General features: G+C 37.7%; 1 protein-coding gene and 1 pseudogene across 4 annotated transcripts in view; one reads left to right on the top strand and one right to left on the bottom strand.

Moving 5' to 3' along the window:
- The window catches only part of MSRB3 (methionine sulfoxide reductase B3), a 159,032-nt gene that overhangs the window by 71,283 nt on the left and 60,279 nt on the right, over positions 1-27,470 (bottom strand). For 2 of the 4 annotated variants that reach the window (XM_029954874.1, XM_029954877.1), the window contains one exon: positions 5,670-5,698. In XM_029954874.1, coding sequence (XP_029810734.1) covers positions 5,670-5,698 — 29 coding nt within the window. Of the gene's footprint in view, positions 1-5,669; positions 5,699-26,112; positions 26,432-27,470 lie in introns of those variants that run through there. The other 2 variants (XM_029954875.1, XM_029954876.1) reach the window with 1 other exon arrangement.
- On the top strand, positions 22,880-23,300 carry LOC115304625 (annotated as a pseudogene).

Below are 27,470 nucleotides of genomic sequence, written 5' to 3' on the forward strand. Positions count from 1 at the left end.
GAAGAAAAGAAAAAAAATTAAGTACGTAACATACTGGTACACATGAAACCAAGAAAACCAACAGAAAATGATTAGAAATAAGGAGAATCTTCATTTAGATCTATCTGATGCAAAATCTCTGCATTTGGCTGCTATGCCTTGCTGCTTCTTGGTGTTAAATCACTTTATAAAAGGAAATGAAAGGCTATGGGTCCTCTCCTTGCTTCCACACAATCCAGTGAGACTGTTCAAAAAGCCAGACTTGATTAGAATGCAGAATGCAGTAAAAGAACACATGAAAAATTAAATAACAGTGGAGAAGAGAACAGTATTCCCAAACATTTGTCATTGTTCTTTTGTAAATTACTCTCTTTTAATGATAATCAAATGTGAACCATCACTCCTTATTAAAAGCTATAGAAAAATTACATACCAACCAGTAGTTTTATTAGGCTGGTTTCTTACAAGCCAAAGTGGAAACCAAAGTGATATGATTTGAATAAATTAAAGAAAGATAAATATGTCAAAACCTAAAATATATTAGCTTATCTTTAAACATCAAGAGTTCTTTAATTTACCATCTGGATCTAAATTTAACCTTGTTAGCCCTTTTCAGTTAAACATGCAAAGAAATCCATGTGAATTTGCCAAACAGCCCAACTAGCTGCGAGATTCTGGGAGAGAATGAATTGTATCCACCCTGTTCACAGCTACAACCTTCGGCATCTGGGTATGGTATACAGCGTGCATGATAAATGTAGGTTGAATGAATGAACAGATGAATAGACAGTATTTCCCTTATTTCTAGTAATGAATGATGCCCAAAGACAGATTTCAATATTCTTACAGAAATTTATATTGTATTTCATTGCTCTTCGTTGTTACAAGCCCTTCAAAAATAAGAAACCGAAAATGACAAAATTGATTTGAAGCAGCTGGAAGGTATTGTGAACATAATCTTACATCGATAGGATCTGAAAATGTTTCCTTTATTAATATTTCTTAAGAAAGCCTCACTATGTTAGGCAGACTGTCTCATGTGCTCACAAGCTTTCAAATCCCTTGTTCTACTATATTCAAATTCCTCATTTCCCTTCAACCTAGTGACCACCATTAGCAGCCCACTGTATTTGCCCTTATGTTTTTGCCTCAAGCTTTAACTGATTATATTCTTTGATTTCCTTACCCTGGTGTAGAGTCCCTTTTAACTACAGATCTTAAAAGCGACACTAGCTGCTTTTTGTTCCTTGGGTTTTTTTTTTTTCTTCAGGATAATTATATTCTGTTGTGCCTTTTATTATCGTGTCTTTTAGGATCTCCTAACCTTGTACATTCTTGGGCTTTATTTAATAGTGAGCTCCCTCCTCTACTCTCCACACTAAACCATGCTCATTAGGTTTCTTAATCCTCCATAATTTGCTTTCATGAAATCTTATACCTTTGAGTTGCTGTGTTCTCTGAGCCCATTTCCTTAGGATAGCTATTCCAAGCAGCCCAGAATCAACAAGCACTAAACATAAGCTTATTCACTTTCTCAGCCAACATGACTCTACAGAAAAGAAAAAAAAAATCTTTGTTTTGAATGTTTATGGACCATGAAACTATACCATTTTAACTTGGTATTTTATTTTCTCATCCAAACATTGCCTGAGAAGGTTAACACCACAGTTTTAGGCTCTGGGCAGTCCTCAACATATAGTTATTAATTTATAGGCTTCAGGTTCTTCTTGATCAGAAAACTATCCTATTTTAACAGAACAGAAATAATAATATCCTGATGTTAATGTAGTGACTAGTAAATTCCAACTATATGTTTGCCTTATACCCAGGATTCAGGAGAAGAAAAACCCATCTTTTTTCAGTTATTCTCCAAGAGCTCTGCTTTTCCAAATGGGTTGTTTTTGAAAGACATGTGCATGTTCCTGAAATATGACTATACACTCATATGACTATACACTGCTCTTTCCAGCAGTTCATCCTCTGCTTTCTCTCCAATTCCACTCATCACGTGCACCTTTGCTAATGGATATGTACAGAAGGGCAAAGACAGCATATATTTTGTTTTTGTTTTTAACTTCTTTTGGTTAAATTAAAAAAAAAAAAAACCAATAACTTGGTAGTGAACCGAAAGAGTTAATGAAGTTTCCAAAGGTGCCTCGCTTATTCAAGCAAAGTTTACACTTCAGCCCTGCGCATGTTAACTTGTGATCCTCCCCGTCCAGATGACAGAAAGCAAAGCCAGTAATTTCTTTATTTAATTGGTTTGCATCCACACACTGACCTCCAGGGCTCTGTTTACATAGCCTATCATGCAATATGCTCCACAGTCCCCTGCCTCTTTCCAAAGCAAAGTTTCTCCTGAGATTTGATATAGAGCTTTCATGTTTAATCACTACATTAGACTCAATGCTCTGCTTCCTCCAGCATCAACTAACTTCCCTTCTTGGGAGGTGGGGAGAAGAGCACAGCTTCTTGCTACTTCTGAGCATAAAAGGAAGTCTGTTTTACTCTATTAATAAAATCACCAGCTACACACTAATGCAGGCAAGCAGCAGTAGTACATCAACTAGGAGACCGTATTAAAATGGAAACCTTAAAACTGCATTAGAAAGAAGGTAGCCTGATTGCTCTTGATCAGCCAAGCCAAAAACCTGATATGATTGAGTTATAAACCAACAGAAACAAACTTTAATCAGTATTTAACTCAGTACATAGAGGACACAGCTAGAGGGCAGCTAAAGTATTAATCAAACTAATCTCAAGGACAGAACATTTCTGGGGTTCTTGGATCAGAATTAATTCAGTACCGCTACCCTCTGGTTGACAGTTTTCTTAACCTTTACCACAAATAGAACTTCTGACATCCCTTTAACTGATGTGGACATGGTAATGCCACAACCCTTTTCAGAAGAATCTGTATGTGACCTTCTGAGACAAACAAAAAAAACCTTAAAAAAATAGTTGGTCCCTTTCAGTACCTCAAAACAATGATGTGAAATGTATATATTTTACTTTAAAATATTTCAAGCAAAGAAAGAAAAATGAAATAAATATGGCAAATTATTAACAGTAGTACAATCTAGATGATGGATATGTAGATGTCCATTATACCATACTCTCTATTTTTATATACAGTTGAAATTTTTCATTATAAAATTTTTTGAAATTTTAAAAAACACAAGTTGTTTGTGGATGCTTCTGTAAAGAAAAGTTGATACAATTTTGATGAGAAAAAATTCAAATTTCTCTCTAGGCTTATCATTCAACAACTGACAATTTCCCCCCATGTGCTGACTATGAAAACTTCCCTTCCTTCCTCATGAATCTCACTCCACAGTCAGAAACTCAGTTACACAAATTATAAGTTGGGTTCCTCACTGGGGAGGGGAGGTATAGACACATGTATACACACGTAACATTTGACTTTGAAATCCTTTCCTTTATGGCTAGTCATTGACGGTACTATTTATTTTTTAAGTGTTTTTGTTTTGTTTTGTTTTGCCCTGGGAAGACTGGCATCTTCCTTCATTTACAAAATGAGTATGTCAGGAACACTCTTACAGCTGTATACAACATAAAGCAGAGCTAGGTCACTTTCTGTATCTGATGAACAATAGAGAATCTGAACCTATTAAAGTCATACATTTAATTGTTCCAATATGCTATCTTATTTCTAACCAAAATTTGCATGATGGAGCATGCCAAAGAATACAGCTCTAGCTCCCTTTGCCATGATTCCCTCATTCGATGCTAAGCTAAAAAGAGCTTATAAGAAAACATAATTACCTGTTTCTTAATTTGAAACCATCTGAATTCTTTCCATGACATATTTAAATTCAAAACTAAAAGAATAAATAAACTTTTAATCAGCATTCCCCATAATATCTTTCAGAGTACAGAGCTTTGCAGTTTTCAAAGACACGCAGATGTTGTCTGTGATAAACCTTTTCTTAAAAATTAGGCCTTGGGAAAAGCAAGAATCATGAACAAAATCTTTGGTTACATGAGTGAAAGATCTATATCTGTCCAGATGTTATAACTATCACTACAGGAATTTAGCAGCATACTTTAATTTGGATTTGAGAATTCAACATAAATTTCCTGACTTTGACAATAGCTGCCTAATATTTCAATTTTCTACACTATGTCCAGGTTTTACCTTCAAAATGAACCTAGTGGACTTTTTCATTTTTGAGAACTGTGTTCCAGATCCTGTACCCTAAAATCTGTTTCTGACTTGATGTTTAGGGAATTAAATCAGATCACAACAAAGGAGGCCCTTAATATAGCCCTTGGTGTCTTCCTGGCAATGATAAAAAGACATCCCACTTTCATGTTAAAATTCAGTCTCTATCATTTATTTTTTATTATACTTAAAGATTTTAATATTTAAAAAAAGACAAAGACTTTCCACCTTGAGTCACCTCCTATAAATCAATAAAAAGTCAAATCACTGATACAATGCCACCAGGCCTTCAGTCTCCATGGAGTCAATACTGTAAGCCAGCAGTGTTGACCTTATGTTATCACTGTCAGATGTGACTCAGGAGCCCAAGAACACACAGAATGGAAAGATTTCTGGTGAAACTGTTAACTCAGATGTACCAATTTCATATGAAAGAGTCTCACCAAGTTGGAGACATTCACAAAGGTATATAATAAAAGAAAGATGACGCTTTTAAGGAAAATGAGCACGTTGGCTCCTTACCACCACCAAAAAGAATACATAGTCCTTAGTTCCTTTGTAAGCATAATAAGCAAAAACTTTCTTTAAGTTAAAAAGTAATGGAACTCAACCCAGAGTCAGAATGTTACTTTTAAATTCAACAAATTCTATGTTTCTCTGAAAATTATTTTCTTCTGGAAAAATAAAAAATAATCAATGTTTATTTCTCTATTAACAGTTCACTAAAGGGCATAATTCCTTTGTACTGAATAAGAGGAAATTTTTGCGCTTTAATTATAAACATCATTAGAAACTCTGGAGCACATAAATCTCAGAAAATGACATAAAGCCTCAGTCAAACCTAAGGATTATATGGTTACATTCATGCTTAATGAAAAGAAAACATCTAATGAGACTGATATGTCACTGTTGGTAAGAATGTAAATTTTGTCTTGATAGATACAAAGTAATGGCTTAAGGTGATCTTAGTTTTCCATTACCCACCCCCACAACAAAACAATTTGTTTTAAAAAAAAATTAATAAATCATAAAGAAATTTCCATTTCTACTGGCTAAAACTCTTTATAGTTTGCTGGATTCATGCTTGCTTTGGCAGCACATATACTATCGTTTGCTGGGTTAAATATATTTATTACCCACATTTGATGACAAGTCACTTGCACATAATCTTCAGATTAGTAAGGATTGCTTTGTCTACTGAGAGAATAATATTGTATTTTGAACCATAAGTATGTACAACCCCCACTTCTGCTCTTACAATGAAACTCTGCAGATACAGAGCATTTAATGCTTATTGCAGAACTATCGAGAATCCCAAAGTGAACAAACAACTCAAGTTATGATCCCAGGCAGCCAATCGCTCTGCTTTGAGATGGGGTTCATATTTTGAAAAGAGGCTGCCTAGTCTGTTTAAAATCAAAATGGCTCTTGATCTGATGAGTTGCTCCTCAGAGAATAATGTAAATAAAATATACTCAGAATAACATTGCTAATGTAAACATACCTGAACCGGAGTCAAATTTGGTTTCTGACCTGCAAAGAGAAAGAAACGTTTTACAATATAAAACTTGCATATTAAAGAACAACTGGTACTTTAATGGGTGGGGATGTAATGGTTATAGATTTCAGTTCAATGACCAACAAGGAAAATAGCTTTTCAAAATGTAAATACATATCAATTTTAACTATTTTAAACATATGCATTATCCTAGGTCCCCTGAACACACAGAGAGAGCACAGTATTAAAAAAAGATACTAAGATACTAACTTTTTAACTTGTTTTGAGAGAAGGAGGATAAATTGTGTTGGGAAAAAAAAAGAGGCAGATTAACTTGCTTCTGTAATACAATAAAAGCAATAAAAAACCTCAACTTTAAATTTTTCTTCTTTACTTATTATTAAAGATTTCCAATTATTCAACACCAAGTAATTTTTCACTAAGTTCTTCACTGCGTAAATGAACCTGGTAACCCCATACATTTAATAAGAGGGAGGGAAAAAAATCTGAGCCCTTGTGGGAACATTATGTTTCAGATATAGGTTAATACTGGTTGTAAATTCAGAAGCCTTTGAAGCTCTCGGTTCGGCTGTGGGAAAACTTCTGTTGGGTAATTGCTCTCAAGATGCTGCTGATGTGCTGTCAAGCAGAATTAACCCTATGACTAGGCCTATCGACACAAGCTACTATAAGACAGCATTGTCTATATCTAGCTCTCAAACCAATTAGTGGGCATGCTCCGGTCGGATTTATATCACACATTAACAATCAATAGTATATATGTTCACAGCTGCGACAGCAAGATACAAGAACCCACCAGCAGGAGTCCTGTTAAGGGATGTTACATTGACAGAGAAGATTTTTTTTTCCTGGGGAAATGTAGTTAACTAAGTGGGAAAGGAGATTTCTTTGAAATGATGCCAGGGTACCAAAGCACTTTTGGAAGCAGTGGCTTTCTTTACCTTAATTAGTTTCAAAAGAAGTCATCAAAGGGGAGAGGGGGGAGGATAAGCCAGAAGCAGCTTTCTTTGTCATAAAAATCCATTTTCTCAAGTATTCGCAAATAAGATTTCACCTGACGCTTGGAGTCAATAATCGTAAAAACAAAAAAGTGTTGTTACAGCCATGGTTGTCCATAACCAGCAGTGTGATGCAGGCCCATCTCCCAAGCCCTGGTCTGACCACACTACTCATCTCAATCTTTCCCTTAGACGGCCCCGACCGCTATTTTGGGTGCAAACCATTTTTGCTTTTTGTCCTCTCTCCAGTTCTAGAAAGCCTTGCCTCATGCCCTCTTCTTTGTTCCCAGCATCCCCGAGCACAACTCTAAAGGGCCCTGGCCCCACGTCCTGCTAGCTCCCTTGCCTATCTTTCCCACTACACCTTCCCAACCTCTGCAGCCAGGGCGCCTACCGGCGCCTGCTGCTCATGCCCAACAACGGTCTGTTGAGGGGAACTTCTGCCAACACACACACATCCTTCTCAACCGGAAAGGAGGTATTTTCTCTTCTGTCTGAGCTTTTCTCCACTTATGTGCTAAAATGCATTCTCTCATCTGCCCTGAAACCAGGCTGGATGAATGACTCCTTCTCTCTGCTGTATCTGTCTTTTTTTAAGTTTACTGATATATTTTAAGAGAGAGAGAAGGGAAGAGAGAGAATCCCAAGCAGGCTCTGTGCTGTCAGCACAGAGCACGACACAGGGCTCGAACTCACGAACCGTGAGATCGTGACCGGAGCACAGATCCAGAGTCCAACGCTTAAAATGAGCTGAGCCACCAAGACACCCCTCTCTTGTATTTTCAATATGCAGGTTTCCGCAGGCTCCTCCTCCCTGCTGAAGAGGAGTGCTCAAAAATTAAATAAATATTCTCCTTCAAGTAGATGCCTTATTCTTGTTACTGGCTTTCTTCCTGTGCTTATGATCAAGTCTATGGAAAGTATAAACTATAATCTATGCTGTATGTTTTCTTCTCCTGACCTCCCAACATATTCACTGTGTAAGCCACCACAATCTGTCCTTGCTAAGGCTTATCAGTGGCTTCCTATTGCCAAACCAAAAGTCCTGTTACCATCCCTACTTTGCTAAATCTCACTCCAACTAACAAGCAATGCTACCTGAATGTTGCACTGGGACCCCGAATGATCTATGTACTAAGCTGAATTTAATTTCTTTTCCCTCAAATATAATGCTCTGCTATATTCCCTATCACTAAAATTGGACATCAGCATATTGTTCTAGTTTTCTTCTGCACCCCCAGTATCAAATTAGTCACCAAGACCTGTTGATTTCACTACCCTCCCCTTCTGTCTGTTCTTACTCCTACTATCTTTGGGCTTATCTTTGATTCAGAATCTCATAACCAGAAATCCCACTCATTGATCCAATCCGTCACCCCATCAGCTGCCAGCTGTTTCCAAAACACCAATCTGACCACATCACTACCACCTCAAAAACTAGAGCAGAGCCCTCCAAATTTGGGTCATGAATTGACCCACTAGTGGATTATAAAATTAATTTATTACAACTAGTATTTTTTTTAAAAACTGAAATGGAATAGAAAAGAAGACAAATGCACTTCACAAATTGAGAGTATGTGCAATTTTGTGCAATGTTTAAGTATGTATGTGCATTTGTATGTGTGTGTGATGGCATGTGTGTGTGCACTACCCTTACAAGTGAGCAAAAAGGCTCTGCTCTGGTCTTCCTCTGGCTGTGCCCTCCCCTCCACCAGGCACAGAGTCCCTTCGTGATTCCCAAGTTCCACGTACCAGGGTTCCCAGCATTCTCCACCCAAATGGCCCTGAGCTAGCTTCCTCAACCTAGATGGGCCCTTGTGCAAGTCAGGTTGTGCTACTAGTGTATGTACCTGCAGCCTGAGGGATGGCCAAAAGCTGTTGCTTGAAGGAGGGAGCTTGGAGCTGAGGGCAGAAGGAAGGGAAACAAAGAGGAGAGGGCAAGATGATATTTCTGCTCAGAGAATTCTTAGTTCAAACTCTTCCATGAAAGTGGAGAATTGGAGCACCTAGGGGCCAGAGGGTGCCTCCTTGGGCCAGACTGGCAAGGCCTACATAGCCTTGGAACTCAGGTGCAGGCCCAGTGGAGATAGACAAGGGATGATGACAAGACAGTCTGGCAGAAATGAAAGAGCTCCTTCCCCCTCAGAAGAGAAGAAAACAAAGGAGGTATTCTCTCATGAATTCTGCAGCCTTTGGAAGAGAAGGCTGAGAGAGCCTTCCCCTCCTCTTCTCCCACTTGGCCCACTGGCCATTGTCTCTACGTTTCCCCAGGATGAATAATGAATAATAGTCTTTTGGTGGGAGTCTAAATTAGCTTTAAATTTGCACTGTTCTCAGTTATTTGGCATCAATGGTTTTACATACAGTTTTCACTGTTTTTGTCAGAGTTGATTGGTACAGCCCTTTCTAACACTTCATTGTCTTCATTGATAACTTCTTAAACAACTAGCTCTCTTATATCCCCATTTGTCCTCTTGTCCAGGTCCTGGACAACATTGCAAGTGGTAGGATCAGTCTGGTAATAAATCGTCATGTAACTAGGTATGTCTTACTATGGGTCACAGACAAAAATGTTTCAAAGCTACTGACTGAGGGACATCCAGCTCACACTCCTCCGCATGGTGTCTGAGGGGCCCCAGTCCAGGCTCTTTCAGCCCATCTCTAATCCACAGCGTATCCACTCTCACCAAATAAAAAACCGTTCCCAGATTATGAACCTGCATCCAGTGCTTTCAGCCTAGAATGCCCTCCCCCCAGTTCATCATTGACAAACTCTTACTCAGCTATGAAGACTCACTTCAAGGCCATCAGCACCCTGCCTCCCAGACACTAACCTCAGCCAGATGCAGATTGGGTTTCATCCATCTTCATATTCCCAACACTTACTGCAGCATGTGACATTTCAGAGTCTTTAAAAATTTATAGTAGCAGGGCACCTGGGTGGCTCAGTTGGTTAAGCATCAACTCTTGGTTTCAGTTCAGGTCATGATGTCATGGTTTGTGCGTTTGAGCCCTGCGTTGGGCTCCATGCTCATGGAGCAAAGCCTGCTTAGTATTCTCTCTCTCTCCCCGTCTCTTCCCCTCCCGTGCTTGCTTGCACTCTCTCTCTCTCTCTCTCTCAAAACAAATAAGTAAACTTTAAAGAAATTTGTAGTAGGGATTAATACATGGACAAATGAATCTATAAACTAAAAGATGGCTAAAAATAAGGTATAGTGGCCCAAACCTCTATAAAATACATCTTTTGAGATATCAAAAATCATATCAAAAAACTTTTCTTCCTTAGACCATCTTATCTTCTCCAGAGATAGCGATCCAATACGTAAAATACACACATAAAGTGCAGAGAAAACATCTTCACAAATTAATTAATGGTGTGAGGTATCAGTTTAAAAACAAGAGTATTTTTAGAATTCTCAGACACAGTACTGAACCTTCAAAGAACACACAACAACTCTATTAATAATTAAGACATAATAATAGATTTCATACTATCAGTTTGAGAGTTAAGGAAAATTGGTCCTATGGTATAAGTTAAATCAGATTTCTCAGATTTTCTATACACACATACACATATAAGACACAAACTATGGACTATGGACTATGATCATCTCTCCCTAAAAATCCTATTTAAGAAAGTAAGTAAAATATAGACAGCAACAAACAAATGGCAAATGTGAAAAAAAGAATCCACACATAATACAGATTATACAAGAAGGGCAAAAAAAAGATGTTCACTCATTCCTTCCAAACCATGTATGCTGTACTTTTTTTTTTCCAGTAGTTTATTAAGCTGGATGGCAGGGATATGAAGATGCATAAAGTAAGGTTATATGGGGCATAAGATGCATAAGTAGAATTGTGTCTCCACAGACACCCATTTTATCTTTCGATTACATGCTCGCATCTGACCTTAGAGCCACTCGACCAGTCCCTTTGGCAACTGCCAAAAGACGGTGAGTCCAGCACAGACAGCATCCATTCTCCACTTTTTAATTTAGAAACAGACTAAGTTTTAGAGGAAAACATGGACTTCTAGGTAAAACAATTTTTCCACAATACATCCCACCTCTCTTGTAGCTAGTTGTGACCCCGTGACTAAATTCTTGCCAGAAGGATGCAAGCAGAACCAATGTGTAGAACATGTGAGTTATGCCCCTCAATAGAATTGCATCCCCCTCTTCTTCAAGAGTTAAATGCCTAACCAACTGAGCCATGCAGGAGCTTCTGTTCTTACTGCTTTTAATTGATGTCAATCTAAGATTCTAGCTATAGAATATTTTTAGAAGGAAGAAGAAGGTGTAACAGACTGATTTTTGTCAATAAGGTCATTATATAAGTCAACACCATACCCACGATTTTCTTAAACAATCCAGGTCAATTAACCTGTACTGTTCTTCCCTTAAATTTCTTTTTTTGTTTGTTTGTTTATTTATTTATTTTGAGAAGAGACAGATCACACGAGTGAGTAGGGAAGGGGCAGAGAGGGGGAGAGAGAGAGAATTCCAATCAGGCTCTGCACTGTCAGTGCAGAGTCCAACACAGGGCTTGATCTCACATACCATGAGATCATGACCCGAGCCAAAATTAAGAGTCAGATGTTTAACTGACTGAGCCACCCAGGTGACCTTGTTGTTCCCTTAAAGCACAGAAAATTTTCAGAAATTCCAGCACTTCAGGATCCTACTCATAAGTCTAAAAATATCCTCTTACTCTAAAAGTAATTCAAAGGCCTCATGACACCAGAGGCTAGTGAAGATCTATGCCCCTTCTTTCAGCTATAGAAACATAATACACTTCCTCTACTTGGAACACCCCTCCTTCCCCCTGCACTCCCATTCTAGTATCCCTTAACCCCTCTTCTACTTAACTTCTAAAGCTCTCTCCACATGCTAGCTTAATTATCAATGCTTTGAAGAGTGGCCAGATGACATTAAATTCCTTTAGTTTATACCTGTATAGCACCATCGCTCCTTCTTTGCACTCATCAGAGTTGTAATTCTACATTCATCCATGCGATTATCTGACCATATTAAACGAGTTCAACAATTGTGGCAGACATTATTTGTTCCCTATCTAACAGCCAGTCTTCCTTTTCCCTTAAAACAGAATTTCAATTTTTGAAGAATGCTAAAGATGTGACCACCCCAGGAATAAATCATAATTAGGCTCCGCCAATTGTGGCCACCCTACTCTCCTTTGTTGGGCTGGTTCCAGGACAGGCATGTGACCCAGTTCTGGGCAGTGAGAGGTGCAGGGAGGTCTGCGAGGACACTTCCTGGAAAGGTTTTTCTCCATGAGAAGGACATGGGTGATTTAGGGAAAAGGCCCTTTTCCCTTTCTCTCTCCCTCCCCGCCCCCCCCCCCTCTCTGTTTCCTACCTTCTAAGTTACTGTGTAAGGATATGGCACCTAGAATAAGATTGCTATAACAATCTTATAGCCATGAGGGGAAGGCCAAGAAAATCACAGAAATGCCACACAGAACTTTGACATCATTCCAATTCCAGAGCAGCCTTTCTCTTCTAGAGTCCTTGTTGCGTTAGTCAAGTCTGTCATTGTTAGGCCACTCTTACTTGGGTATTTCTGTGACTTTTCATATTCTGATATTGCTGCCAAAGCAATACGAGGTTATCATCTATCTACTTTTGTGTTTAAAATATAGGCCTTTAAGTTATAATTTGATGATAATGATGCTATAAATACAAAATATAGAAAAATATACAGAAAGGAAAAAAATAGATTTAAACTGACAAATATAGGGGCAGCTGGGTGGCTCAGTCAGAGAAGCATCCAACTCTTGGTTTTGGCTCAGGACACGATCTCGCAGCTTTGTGGGTTCAGGCCCCACGTCAGGCTCTGCACTGACAGTGCAAAGCCTGTTTGAAATTCTCTCTCTCTCTCCTCTCTCTCTCCCTCCCCAACTCAGGGTATCTCTGTCTCTCTCAAAATAAATAAAAAAAACTTAAAAAAAACTGAAGGAACTGGAAATATTTAAGAGGGAAGGAAGACTAATGCAAAATAATATAAATGATCTATTTACACAACATAGAGAGGAAATCGTATTTGTCCTTAGAAGACAAATGAACCATTCTCTAACTAAATAGTTATGCAATGCACTCGGCAGCATATTGCAGGACGAATCAAGAGACCTGGAATATAGTTCAGAAACTGGGATAAGTCATGGAGGAGGGCACTTGTGGGAAAGAGTACTGGGTGTTATATGGAAACCAACTTGACAATAAACTATAAAAAAAAAAGGAAAGATGTAAAAGAAAAGAAAAATTCTTTCTGCTTGTAAACTGGAAAAAAAAGAAACTAGGATAAGCCATTTAACTTATAAGCTCCATTTTCCTCATTAGTAAAATGAGGCATTTGAAAGAAATCAGTGTTGCTCCACACAAATTATTCCACGGAGACGTAACTGTCTACAGTTTTCTGTAGCTCCCAAGAATAAAGAAAAGGAGATGGGAAAAGGAGAGAACAGAGGAAAAGTGATTGTGAGGTGACAAAAATTTGCTTCTATAGAACTCAAGCCTACAGATCATTCAGACTGAATAAACTGACAATTCTTAAGGCCATTTTTGGCTCCCAGGTTCCACAATTGCTCCCCAGACCATATTGATAACTACCTTCTTTAAATTCCAGGATCATTTCCAGTCTATATCATTTGCAGCACTTAATCATACATTTCCTTGAAAATAATTTAATTATTTCTGCTGTGTATTTATATCTCTAGGGAGAATAAAGCTTTTAAACTAAAGATACCTTAGCCATTGAAAATAAACTCAAAATACTAAAGAAAAACAGTGTTAAAGAGAATAGAGTATACCTTCTTCATATTATGAACTGTCCTTCCAAAATTCTTACAAAGCTCTAACCCCTGGTACTATGACTGTATTTGAAATCAAGGTTTTTAAAGAGGTAATTAAATTAAAATGAAGTCATTCGAGTGGAAGCTACTCCAGTATGACTGGTGTCCTTATGAGAAAAGAGAACAGAACATAGACACACATGGAGGGAAGACTGGATGAAGACACAGAGGGAAGATAGCCACCCACAAGCGAAGAGGAGAAGCCTCAGGAGACAGGAGCTGTACTGACACTGTGATCTGGAACTTGCCACCTGCAGAGCCATGAGACCACACACGTCTGCTGCTTCCGGCACCCAGTCGGCCGTACTGTGTGATGGCAGCCCTAGCACACCACCACCCTTCGTTTCTTCTTCAGCCAGAGTTTTGGCAACCTCAAACCTCCAGAAAAAGCCAAAAACCCAGAAATTAGCTTGAAATAAAAATATCCACAGCTCTTACACACTTTAACCCATGTTAGGGACAATATAATTTTGATTTCTCTCTTTTCCCTCAGTGTTTTGAACCACTCTCCACCAAAGTCTTTACCTGCGTTTTGAGCACAGGGTTGCTGCTCCTGCAAATTACCAGAGACCACCAGTGGGCAGACCTAAGACCCTGATCAATGGGCTCTTTGTCTCATCATATCGCTGTGGGAGAAGGTTTCCAATGGCTTTGCCTAGTTCTTTCACACTGGTGTTGTGAAACACTTGGCACATGCTCTCTGGGGGTGAGGCAGACTTGGGAGGTGATAAAATTTATTGCCCTACATCAGTTTTACACATAATATTTGTTTTTTTATTTTCCCTGGAAATTCTCATTTCTACTCTAGGTTGTAATCAGAAGTAGAACAATAGAAGTTGTGGCTGCCGGGTTAGTGCTAGACATAATAATTGGCAGATCCTAAAGTTTTAGAGAGAGACAACAAAAGAAACTCAAACAAGGGCAATCCAAACTTGATGAGGGTAGAGGCAAAGACTTTATACACCTCAGGAGCCACCAAGGATGTCAATGGGAGATGAAAAGATAAAAGAATATCATCCTCTACCCTTTCTAGAACTCTATAGGAATTCTTTAAAGGGATAAGCAGAGCCCTGTGTACCTCATTAGGGTCTCATCGCACCACTGTTTTATACACAGTTTAATAAATAATATTAATAATGATAGCTACAAGTCATGAAACTAACCTTTTAAGTACGCTATTTTGTAAGAAACAGGTGTATATTACTTAGGAGTGCCTGGGGGGCTCAGTTGGTTAAGCATCTACTTCAGCCCAGGTCATGATTTTGCGGTTCATGGGTTCGTGCCCTGCTTCGGGCTGTGTGCTGACAGCTCAGAGCCTGGAGCCTGCTTCACATTCTGTGTCTCCTTCTCTCTCTGCCCTCCCGCACTCATGCTCTGTTTCTCTCTCGAAAACTAAACAAACATTAAAAAATTAATAAAGAAGTATATTACTTAGCATTTTCTTTTTAAAATCGTTAGTTAATATTTCTAAGGTTAACATAGATGTTAGTTGTCTAAAGACTATGTTTACAAAGCCTTTCATTTCCCAGTATCGTTAGACAGAAACAGAAGAAGCAACACAAAATTAGGAAAAGAAAAGCGTATATTAAGAAAAAAGAGACCATGGAGAAAAGATCTAATTGCCAGTCTTAACTGTATTGAATAGAGGAACTAATTTTCATGAGACTCTTAAATTCATTCATTATTTCACTTAAAAATCTTGATTTCTTGTTGAAGCCATTAAGACTCAGCCTAAGGCAAACGTTCAAGGGCAAAATGGATGAGAAAGTCATTGATTGCTTTTCCCATTCATCTCTCACACATATGAATGGAGCACTGACTGTGTACAGGCACTGCTCTAGGCTCCGGGATACAGCAGAGACTAAGTCAGACATGGTCCCTGCTCTCACGGAGCTTACACTCTGGTAAACAGAGGCAGAGAGCAAACAACCACACACACATATAAGATGATTTCAGATAGAGGCTGAAATAGAGTGCTTTCCATTATAAACTCTAGAGTATTCTGGGACAGAAAGTTCCTGAGGTGGGGGGACATTGGCAAGGGCAGGGGACCTATTTTAAATAAATGGTTAGAGATATGCTTTAGGAGCATTTAATGTGGGTGCAAAACAGAATTTTGGTACAGAATTTTGGCAAGGGCAGGGGACCTATTTTAAATAAATGGTTAGAGATATGCTTTAGGAGCATTTAATGTGGGTGCAAAACAGAATTTTGGTACAGATTCCCAAGGAAAGGGCAAATGTAAGAACTCAAGATTGGCATGAAGAAGAAAGAAGAGGAGCAGGAGGGTGGCAGAAAGGAGGAAGGGAGAGAAAGAAAGAGCAAACAAAGGCCAATGTATCTGGAAAGAAGTGAACGAAAGAGAGAATGACAACAGATGAAATCAGAAAAGCCATTGCAAGAAACTGTGATTTTTAAGGATCAATCATCAGATTTTTTAAAGAATGAATTATAATCTAATAATAATTATTTAAATTTTCACTCTGCTATGTGAAAAATGAACTACATTGGAACAACAACCAAAACAGAGAGCCCACCTGGCACCCCATCTTGGTGGTGGTGGTGTTTTAAGTAGGCTTCAAGCCCAGAGCAGAGGCCAACACAGGGCTTGAATTCACAAGCCCAAGATCAAAACCTGAACTGAGGTCAAGAGCCGGAAGCTTAACCGACTAAGCCACGCATGGACCCCCAGATCTTGGTTTTTAATACCATTCTCTAATAAAAGAAGCCAGAGCTCCTTGGAGAAATGACTGATTCTAGAACTGGGGTAGAGAATAGGCAATAGAAGCCTGCATTCTCAAGTAGGGCTATAAAGCAAAGAAGGGCTCAAAAATAAACAAACAAATAAAAGCCCTCCATTGATGGAGATATGTCAAAGGGACACTTGAGCCAACTAAAAGAGCTCCTAATAGCCGAAGCTGGAACAGTAAAATAAAGTAGTATTGGATTACAAGTCGAAGTAATAAACTAAATATCCATGTGTCCACATTGATATAAATAATTGATTAATTAAATAAATGAGAGAAAAGACACACATTTCTCTTTGCAGAAGAATTCCGACTAATTCATGTAGCTACTCTGCTCTCAAGATGAAGAACATAACTCCCCACTCCCTAAGTGTGGGCTGTGCATAGTGACTTCCTTCAACTAACAAACATCGCCTCAGCCATGTGACCAAGGTCAATATTAAACATGATACCATGTTGATAGTACGTACCCTTGATATGATGTGATTAAAATGGCACTTTATCTCTGTGATCTTTTTCACCAAAACCCATAACCTCAGTCTAACCATGAGAAAAACCTCAGACAAGTTCCAATAAAGGGGCATCCTACAAAATACCTAACCAATATTCCTCTAAACTTTAAAAGTCATCACAAATAAGGAAAGACTGAAAAACTGTCATAGTCAAGAAAAAATCTGAGGAGACATGACAAGTAAATGTAATGTGATTCCCTGGATAAGATCCTGGAACTGAAAAAAGGACATTAGGTATAAACGAAGGAAATTTGAATCAAGTATGGACTTGAGTTAATAAAAATATATCAATATTAGTTCATAATTATACCAAACACTCTCTACAAATGTAAGAAATTAATAATAGGAAAAACTGGATAAGAAAGTAGATGGGGGGGTCTCTCTGTACAAACTCTTCAATTTTTCTGCAAATCCAAAACTGTTCAAAAAAATAAAATCTATTAAGAAAAGAAAGTCACAGCAGGAAGACCATCATAGAAGTGCAGGTGCAGGTGAAGCAGTGGGTATGGTGAGGACTCAGAACCAAAATATATTTTGAAAGTGCACAGTGCAAAATGTATTGGTAGATTAGACATGGAGGGTGAAGGAAAGAAGAATTAAGGATGACTCTTGGAATTTTTGCTCATGTAACTAGGCAGATAATGAACAGGACCTTTATTTAGTATATGGGGAGAAGCAAGAGAAGGGTAGGCTGCTTCTGAATCACTTGCCACTTCTATTTGTTGCTAATTCCTGATTTACTCTTGTGACTTGGTAGGATCAATAAAGTTTCAAGCTCTTTGGTCCCTCACATGATCTCAGACTGGTATATTTTTGTTAAATCATGAAGACACAAAAAGTCTACTGTCTAATAGAAAAGTACGTAACTGCCTTGAAAAAAAGACGGTATAAAATGCTCCTCGACTTAACTTTGAAATAAAAATTAGTACTAAACCATTGGTTACCCAAGTAAGCGAATCTGGAAGACATAGGATGTTCTGAATTATATCAAGCTTTTACAAAGCACAGATCGAAAAATTTGGAAATCTACACTTTTCAGTTCTCCAGATGATCCTAAGAACTACTAACATGGATGGCATTCCTTTAAAGCAAAGAAGACTTCTATTTAAAATAACAAAGCACCCTGCTTTTCTTCTTATTTCAATTTGCTTATATTAATAATTTCCTAAAGTAACAATTTGCCCAATAAGGAAGTAAAAAATTTCCTGGGGATTTTATGCAAACTTCCACATTCACAAATTGTTACACATCGCCATTATAAAGTTATCTCTATGGGAGCAATGACCTAAGCACCAAACAATTGAAAATTCTGTCAGAAAAGACCCAATTCCCAGGCAAAATGATAATAATAATAATAATAATAATAATAATACATTTGCTACTTTCTTGGTGAACTTACTAAAAATATTTGATTTTATAGCTATTCTCTCTACCCACATGAATCAAATGATAAATCCTTAGATTCCATGAATTACTCAGACTGGGCCAGCAAATCTCCTAAAAGATTCATCACTAAGGTGATGTGTCTTGTGTAGTCAGTAAAATTACACTGCATTACGCTCCCAAGGAAAGATAATATGAAAGACAAGCATTTAATATCAAAAGGTCTTCCCTCAAAGCTGGAGACCGTGAAAAGAAGTTCACCAGAAGATGTGAACATTCATGAAGTCATGGTCAAAAGCATTTATGGAGTGCTCACTATGTGCAAAGCACTTGATTTGAAGGGAAAAGTCTTGTTTAAAGTAGCCATAATTCCGCCCATAAAGCCCTTTATAGTTTAAGATCAACAATTTGAACCTCAATCAGAAGCAAATGGGTAGCTGGTTCATACTGGAGGATGCAGGTATAATTTGGTCAGTGCTACTCAGTTTTTTAAGTTGAATGGGCCTTTGCAGTTTGTGTAAATTCCACTTCTGGGTGGTCTTCCAAAGTAATCTCAAAGAGGGCACACCACAGAGGTACTGGAGTTAATTTATGCTCATGCAGACTATGAGTCATGCAACTGCCATTAACACTATATACTTAAGTGAGTACATAGAAGTAAAATGTGCAAATCTCCAGCAGCATAAAGCTAACTTCCCTAAGAGCAGAAAAACTTCAAGTAGGATGAGCACTGAAAAATCCATCAAGGCACTAATGAACAAGTGTAGTTTGTTCCAAGCACAATGCAAGATAATAGAAAATATAAATAGAAGGATGCATAGGTTACTTCCATCTAATTCAGGGTTATAAAATAGAGTGATGATGTAACAAATACAGTGATCTGCTTTGACTTTGAGTCTCCTTTCCTTTACCGACTCACTGGTGGTGTGACGCAGTAAAGTGTTCAAATAGGAGAAACTACAGCGATATGAAAAAGAGTCTACAGCAAGCATACTTTAACACATAGGCAAAAAAAAAGTGTAGACATTCCAAAAAATTGAATATTAAACACTTATCTCACAGATGGACAATCACTAATATAAAAGAATTCCTTTTGGGGCACCTGGGTGGCTTGGTCAGTTAAGCATCTGACTTTGGCTCAGGTCATGGATTTCTTCTTCACGGGTTCGAGCTCCAAGCTGGGCTCTAAGCCAACAACTCAGAGCCTGGAGCGGAACCTGCTTTGGATTTTGTGTCTCCGTCTCTCACTGTTCTCCCCCACTCACACTCTGTCTCTCTCTGTGTCTCTCTCTCAAAAATAAAGATTTTTTAAAAGTGTAAAAAAAAATAAGAATTCCTTTTACCTATCTCCCGAAAGGAGAAATATTAATCTTCTGTTTTACTCTATCTGGTCTTTAAATCTCCTTCCCTCATTTCTAATACCTTAAATATGTCCTTCTTTATGCCTTTCTTCAGTTTATCAAAAACATAAGATAAAATTTTCCCTTGAGTTTGCTCTCCCCCCAGTTATAAGAGGTTAACCTTACCATTCCTACCTTAACTATAATGATGTGACCATGATGACTATGTTTTCTGGGATCATTCCAATTTTAAATATTTTACATTACCTCCACTTCGGTTTGTGGTTTGAAACCATGAGACTATATCTGAAAATCTTCACAATCTTTATTCTCACTACTACCTCTCATGATTTTGTTCTCTCACAATTGCCAAGCTCAGAGACTGATTCTTAGTCTTCTGAGTCTATAGCATTTCATAGCCTAGGTTCATCCCTTCTGTGATTTCTATATATTTTTCTCTCCAAACTAAACTTAAATATCTTCTTTGTTTATTGTGGCATATCCTAACGTGTGCCATCAGCAACATTAGCTGCACAGTATATGCTTAGATTAAGAATCTGAAATCATTTTTGAAAATGCTACACAGAACAATCTACTTCCAGAGCTCTACAGGGAACATGAGTGAATTGTGCACTTTTTGATGCCACTATGCAATTCATTTTAACTCCACGTTTCCCAAAAAGCAATCCTGTGTATTTCGAGTACACAGAACCCTCTTTTTTTCATGGAACACATATTAACATGTCATGGAAATAGTCTCTTGCAGGAGTAGTATTCTGATCAAACAAATATTCACTAGAAGATTCTGTGGGGAATATTGATGCACCTGAAATTTTAGGTTACAACCTGAAATCTATCAGACTTTCAAAGCTAATTAATCATCTTTTTCCCCAAGGCGCATTTAAAACAGCAAATTAATCTTTAGTAACAGCTTTTTCTCAACAGACGGTTGAGAAGTCTTTGCAGCTCTTACTCTCTGTTTTGTGTAGGGCTGCTCCCTCCCTTTCATGGCTACTGACATCACCCTAAGGCAAATCCTTCTTAAATCTCATCTAGATTCATGGTAACCAAGCATAAGAATTAAAGGAGAGCTTTAAAAGACAAACAGGGGCGCCTGAGTGGCTCAGTCAGTTAAGTGTCTGGCTTCAGCTCAGGTTATGCTCTCATGGTTCATGGGTTCGAGCCCCGCGTCAGGCTCTATGCTGAGCACTAGCTCACAGCCTGGAGCTTCTCTTCAGATTCTGTGTCTCCCTCTCTCTCTAACCCTCCCCTGCTCATGCTCTCTCTCTCTCTCTCTCTCTCTCTCTCAAAAACAAAACATTAAAAAAATTTTAATAAATAAATAAAAATAAAAGACAAACAGACTTTGGACTCCACCACAATCTTGCTAAATCAGAATTTGGAGGGGGAGAGGCTTGGAATTTGTGATTCTAATGGACACCTAGATTTACAAACTATAGACCACAAAGGTTCCATGCCTCCATTCCTTCTTTCCTCCCTTTGAACTGAGCATTTTCAGTTCTCTTCCATCATTAGTTCAAGTGATACAGTTTTGAGATTCCTAACCATAGTCGCTCTTCCCTGCATGTGGTGCATTTGGTCTATAAGTCTTTTTAGGTGAGGGTCTTATACAGAACCACAGAGCACAGCACTCCAGAAATAGGCTGGGCAATTTCTGAGAGGTAGGGCTATTGTTTATCTGTTGTCTCCTGGGTTTATGCTGGATAAGCAAAATCGGTGACCTCCTTATCCCACTCTTGGAGCAAATTACTGCTCGCTGTCATCAACACCAGTCTGCAATAACCACTACACAGTGATCACCCAGCAAACAGACAAACTTGCCAGAAGCTTAAAGCATTACTATTAACGGACCTTCTGGTCTATGTTCTAAATAAGTGGAATGCTTCCTGTTCTCTAATGAACTTTCATTGTGAAAGCCACAATGTACACCAACCCTTAAAATGCTTCAGTATCACTGCTTCACATTTATAGTGGTTTTTTATACTCACAATACACTTCAACACTGTTTACTTAATCCTCTCAAAAGTTTTCATGACACAGGTATTATCTTCTTCTTGTAAATGAGGAAATTAAGGCTCACAGAGGTTAAGTAGCTTATTTAAAGTCACACACAGGAAGTGGGGAAAACTGTGACTTTAATCTCACTTGTCTTACACCATAATCATAGGTTGCTTCACTTTAAAATGCAAGTATAGTCACTTGGCCATCGTTAGAAAATTAGCACCAATTAACACCAGAGCTTGATAGCTACCAAATGGTGAATTACTCAGCAAAAAGAATAATCAGCCGGAATACAGGGAGGCATTACAACATAATACAGGACCTAAGGAGTGCTGTGTCCAGGGACCGCCAGACCTGAATTTGTGTCTTGGCTCCACCTCTTACTGCCAGTGCTCCCTTGAGTAAACTGCATACCTTTTGTGAGCTTTGACTTTCTGTTTAAGTTAGAAGAATAAAGGAGATAATTTTCTTTAGAGTGCTTAGCATAACGCCTGGTACATGGTAAGCCCTCAATCAATGGTTGCTTTTTTTTTTTTTTTTTAATCCCAACTCAAACATGAGAGTTAATGAAAATAAGTCTGGAAATAAGTACAAACCTTCTGAAACTGGTGTTCTGTCCTTCATCAGCTACCTCCAGGTGTCTGGGAATAAGACCAGGTGAGGACTATAGGCAGATGGAAGACAGTCATGAGGAGGGAGAAATCCCAGAATGATGTTTGAAGTGTAAGCCAAGAGAACGTTAGTAAATAGAAGGTTTGAGCAAAGTTTAAGATCGCAGTGGTCACCTTTCCTGGAATAGTATCATTACCAGTCATTTAGGGATAAAAGAGAAGGCAGCAGGTAAAGTATCTAGTTGGGTTATGAGTAAATTATTAAATGGACAAGATGAATTTGGGCTCTTAAAAATAAATTCAGAATTAAATTCTATTTCATTCTTTCCAATTAGCACTTGGGAAAAATAAATTTGAGGGTAGAAGAATGACGTTTTTAAAGTAAGTTTTTAAAATAAATTGTTCAGGGGCGCCTAAGTGGCTCGGTTAACGGTTGGACATTCTTGCGGTTCATGAATTTGAGCCCCACGTTGGGCTGTCTGCTGTCAGCACAGAGCCCACTTTGAATTCTCTGTACCCTCATCTCTCGCCCCTCACCTCCTCATACTTGCTCTCTTTCAAAAATAAATAAACTTAAATAAATAAATAAAACCACATTGTTCAGTGTTTATAACACATCGAGTAAAGAGAAAACAATATTAAATACTTTTCCTTTTTTACCGCCGCCCAAAATACATGTTCATCTTTAAAACAAATCAAGCCTTTCCAACCCGGGGGCCGGGCAAAATGGCTCCCGCAAAGAAGGGTGGCGAGAAGAAGAAGGGCCGTTCTGCCATCAACGAGGTAGTGACCAGAGAATACACCATCAACATTCACAAGCGCATCCACGGAGTGGGATTCAAGAAGCGTGCCCCTCCAGCACTCAAAGAGATCCGGAAATTTGCTGTGAAGGAGATGGGAACCCCAGATGTGCGCATTGACACCAGGCTCAACACAGCTGTCTGGGCCAAAGGAATAAGGAACGTTCCATACTGTATCCGTGTGCGGTTGTCCAGAAAACGTAATGAGGATGAAGATTCACCTAACAAGCTCTATACGTTGGTTACCTATGTACCTGTCACCACTTTCAAAAATCTACAGACCGTTAATGTGGATGAGAACGGATTGCTGATTGTCAAATAAAGGTATAAAACTGCAAAAAAAATAAAAATAAAATAAAAATAAAACAAATCAAAAGGACAGATAGGAAAAAAGTTACCTATAATCTAATGGCCCAGAAATAACTACTATTGACATATGGTACATAACCTTATTCTAAATTGTTTTATATTCATATATTTATTTGTATTTTATAAATATGTGTTTATAAATATAAGTATCACATGTAATTATTTTGTAAACTTTTAAATTTGTTTAAAATTTTAAATTTCTTTCCAGACCATTAAACATTCTTTTGCAATATTATTTGAAATGTCATATATGTTTTCACTTGGTAGTTCATTTAGCCAGATATTCAAATTAATTTTTGTTCTCATAGTGATTAAAGACATTCTTGTAGCTTTATTTTAGTGCATTAACTTGATTTTTAACATAAATTGCTAGCAGTGTTTTTGCTAGATTAATTGCAGGCAGGATTCTAAGACTTATGACATAACTCATTAAGTTATTGTCCAGAAAGTTACTACCAATCTGCACTCCACCCAGCAGTATTTTAAAGTGCTAATTTCCCAGACCTTGACCAACACTTGAATTTGATATTATGAGTAAAAACTATCCCTCCTTTTTTTACTTCACTTTATCCTTTTTTTCTTTTTTCTAAAGAGAGAGAGAGAGAGCACAAGCAGGGGAGAGGGGCAGAAGGTGGGGGGGTGGGAGAGAATCTTAAGCATGGAGCTTGACATATGGCTCAATTCCACAGCCCTGGGATAATGACTTGAGCTGAAATCAAAAGTCAGATGCTCAGACGACTGAGCTACTCAGGCACCCCTTCTTTTTTTTTTTATTGTAAGAGGTGGAAGATTTTGCATCTTCTACTCATTTCTCAATGCTTGTCTTTCTCAATTGATTTGAATACTACTGTCTCCCACATGAGTTGCATATATTCCTCCCAAGTGGTTTGTTTGCCAGTTTTTTGTAAGGGTTTTTGAGAAATAAATGTAAAATATTTAGGTAGTCCAAACGTTTTTTTATTTCTGCCTTGGGAATCTTGTTTAGAAAGGCTTACCTCACCCCAATGTTATATGGATTTACCTTTATATTTTCCCCTAGGACTTGTATGGTCTTATTGTTAATATTTAAAATTTTTTATTTAACCTAGATTTTAGTGGGGCATAAGATACTAGGTTGTAAGATAGTGAGAGTGGGATGTAAATTTTTTTAAAATATTCATCGGATTACCCTAATACTATTTATGGTATTTCATTGATTTGATTGGGTGCTTTTTATATTTAAAGCACACTAATATTGCTGAAACCTAGATGTGTCTATGATCCATAAGTAGCATTTCACAATTTATATGGCAGGTTTTTTTCCTTAATGTTACCTGAATAATAATTCCTCCAATCAATGGCTTCTTAGATTTGATGAAACACAATATTTACGTCTATTCCTATTTCACTAATTGTTTTTTTTTTTATTCAAGAATGTACTTTAAGTTTTTATAAAACCTCTTCTTGGCATAATTTAAATGATCATAGTTTTTTCTAAGATGTTCCAATGTTGAATTATCCATACATTCCTGAAATAAATCTTACCTTGCCATAGCATATTACTTACTCAACACATGGCTACATTCCTTTTACTAATATCTTATTTAAAATCCTTACATCTGGGTCCCAATACCTCCCCAAGGAGGTAGTCATTTGGGCATCCGATTCGGCTCAGGTCATGATCCCAGGGTTGTGGGTTCTTTTGTATTCACCCTATTTCAGATTTATAGCACTTCTTAAATCTTGACTTGAGGGGTTTTTCTCAGTTTGGGAAAATTCTTGGCTATTATCTCTTCAAATATTGCTTCTTTCCCATTACATGTTTCTTCCCTTTCTATGGGTGTAATATGTTATTCCTGAAACTGCAATTCTTGTATTAGCTTCTCAATAACTTTTCATTTTTTTAGCTCCCTTAGCTTCAGTCTGAATATTTTCTACTTACCTGTTTTTCTGTTCACTAATCCTGCTTTTTCTATGTCCAATATGCTGTTAAATTCATCTCTTCTGTTTATATTTCAGTTATGACATTTTTCAGCCCTAAAGTTATTTTATTCTTTATAGTAGATTCTACTTCTCTAGTGAAAGTCTCCATTTTGTCATTTGTTTTTTTGAATATATTTATCAGAGTTATTTTAAATTCTGTGTCTGATGACTTAAATATCTGGATATCTGGGCCTTGCGTAGACCTGTTTTATTTGTTAGTTTATTTCCCATGGTCCTTCACTTTGATACACCTGGTAATTTTTGATGAATGCCAGACATTGTGTATGAAACACTGGATACTGGATGATATACTCTTCTTTTATAGATGGTTCAACCTATCTTCTGATAGGCAGCTAGGGTGGGGAGGGGAAGGGAAGATTGCCTTAATCTAGTCGTGGACTGAGCTAACTTAAGGCTGGGCTGACGTTTTTGATAAATTTTGTTTACCTTTGCTTTGCACCCATACACTGGTGTGCTGAAGCTTGAGAAAGCATATTGCTAAAATTATAGGAATGTAAGAGTCAGTTGCTAAGCATAGGCATTATTAAAAATAAATTACATAAATTAACAATTAAATAAATGATATTGAAGGCAAAGGTAACACTACAAAACTCACCATTTCTAATTGTTTTCACTACATTTAACTGATACCTGTATTATTTACACCTGTTGTATGTGTGCACAGAAAAACTATATAATGGTGTTACAATGCATCTCTTCCCAACTCCACATTCAGTGATGTCACATTTGTATCTTGAAATATAGCCCATGGTAGAAGTATCTGCACACAGAAATCAGCAAACACTACAAATAGGAGCTTGACTTGCTACTGTTCTGTTGGTTTTAAGATCAGTTGTTCTCCAATGGAAGTGAGTTTGCCCCCCAGTGGGTGTGTGATACTGTCCGGAGAAATTTTTCTTTGCCAGCTTGTGGGGATGAGGTGGGCAAGCTGGGGAAGGGGACGTGTGCTACTGGCATCTAGTGAGCAGAGGTCAGGGGTGCTACGACATATCCTGCGATGTGTAAGGCAGCGTCTACAACAAAGCATGATCCAGTCCAAATGCCGATAGTGCTGAGACTGAAATAGCCAGGTCTGCTGGTATCTCTGCTTCTGAATGTCTGGAAAATCCCTGGAAGGAAAAGGTGGGTACTTTATCCTAGTCTGTTTTCTTGGTTTTGTTGTTATTTTTCTAGCACTTTGAGTTGACTATTTAGTTCAGTTATTTTTAATCTTTCTTATATTTAATAATAAAAAATATTTGACTATGAATTTCTCTTTTGACACACTTTTGTGTAGCTGACTCTATTTTTTGGTCACTTTTTGCTCTTTTTAATGTTTCCTTGTATAAGGTTCCAGCCATAGACATTTCCATCTCTCCCTTAGTTGGGACAAATATGCCTTTGCAGTTGGAAGCAATACTGTTGTTGAAATAAGCATCCAGTGAAAGTTCCATAAGTGATCTACAGAAGACACTTTAGAGAGTGTGGTGGGAGATAACAATTAGGGGAGTCTATCCCCAAGTATCTGTTTTTACTTCTCTCATTCCAGTATCAACTTGAATCATTTAACTCTGCAATTATTCGTGACTTAACTGATTTAAACCATTTATCGAACAAAGAGTTGAGTACCAAGAATAAGCAAAGTCTTATCCCCCTGCACTGGGTGGAGATGCGGATGACAAAAATGCTAAATCATGACATATTCTCTCACAAAATTTATAGATTTGTTAAGGAGCCTTTCGAGTAACTAATGTTTTTAAACTCTTACCTACTCATGTAAGTCACATTATGTGGGGGAATTTAGAATCTACACTAAAATTTGTTTTTAATTATTTAATAGAGACTGAAAATATTTTGGATACAGATCACTAGGTCAAACTCTATTATAAAACATGTGGTAATGTTGGAATCAAAAGCAAAGTTTACTGGCTTAATTTTGAAAACTTTAGATTTGCATGCTGTTTATACTTTACCATGTAAATTTACTTAAAGCTGCACCATTTTTTTACAAACCTTACTTTTTATACTTGTATCTTTATATCTTTTATAACATGTTTATGTAATTATTTCATTTGCTACAGCAGTGCCATGAGCTAGAGAGGGTTCATATTATTCTCACTATTTTAAGATGAGAAAAACGAGATGGAGCATTGAAGTTCTGCTTCTGGT

Source organism: Suricata suricatta, chromosome 10 (assembly GCF_006229205.1).
Source record: "Suricata suricatta isolate VVHF042 chromosome 10, meerkat_22Aug2017_6uvM2_HiC, whole genome shotgun sequence".
NCBI classification, from domain to species: domain Eukaryota; kingdom Metazoa; phylum Chordata; class Mammalia; order Carnivora; family Herpestidae; genus Suricata; species Suricata suricatta.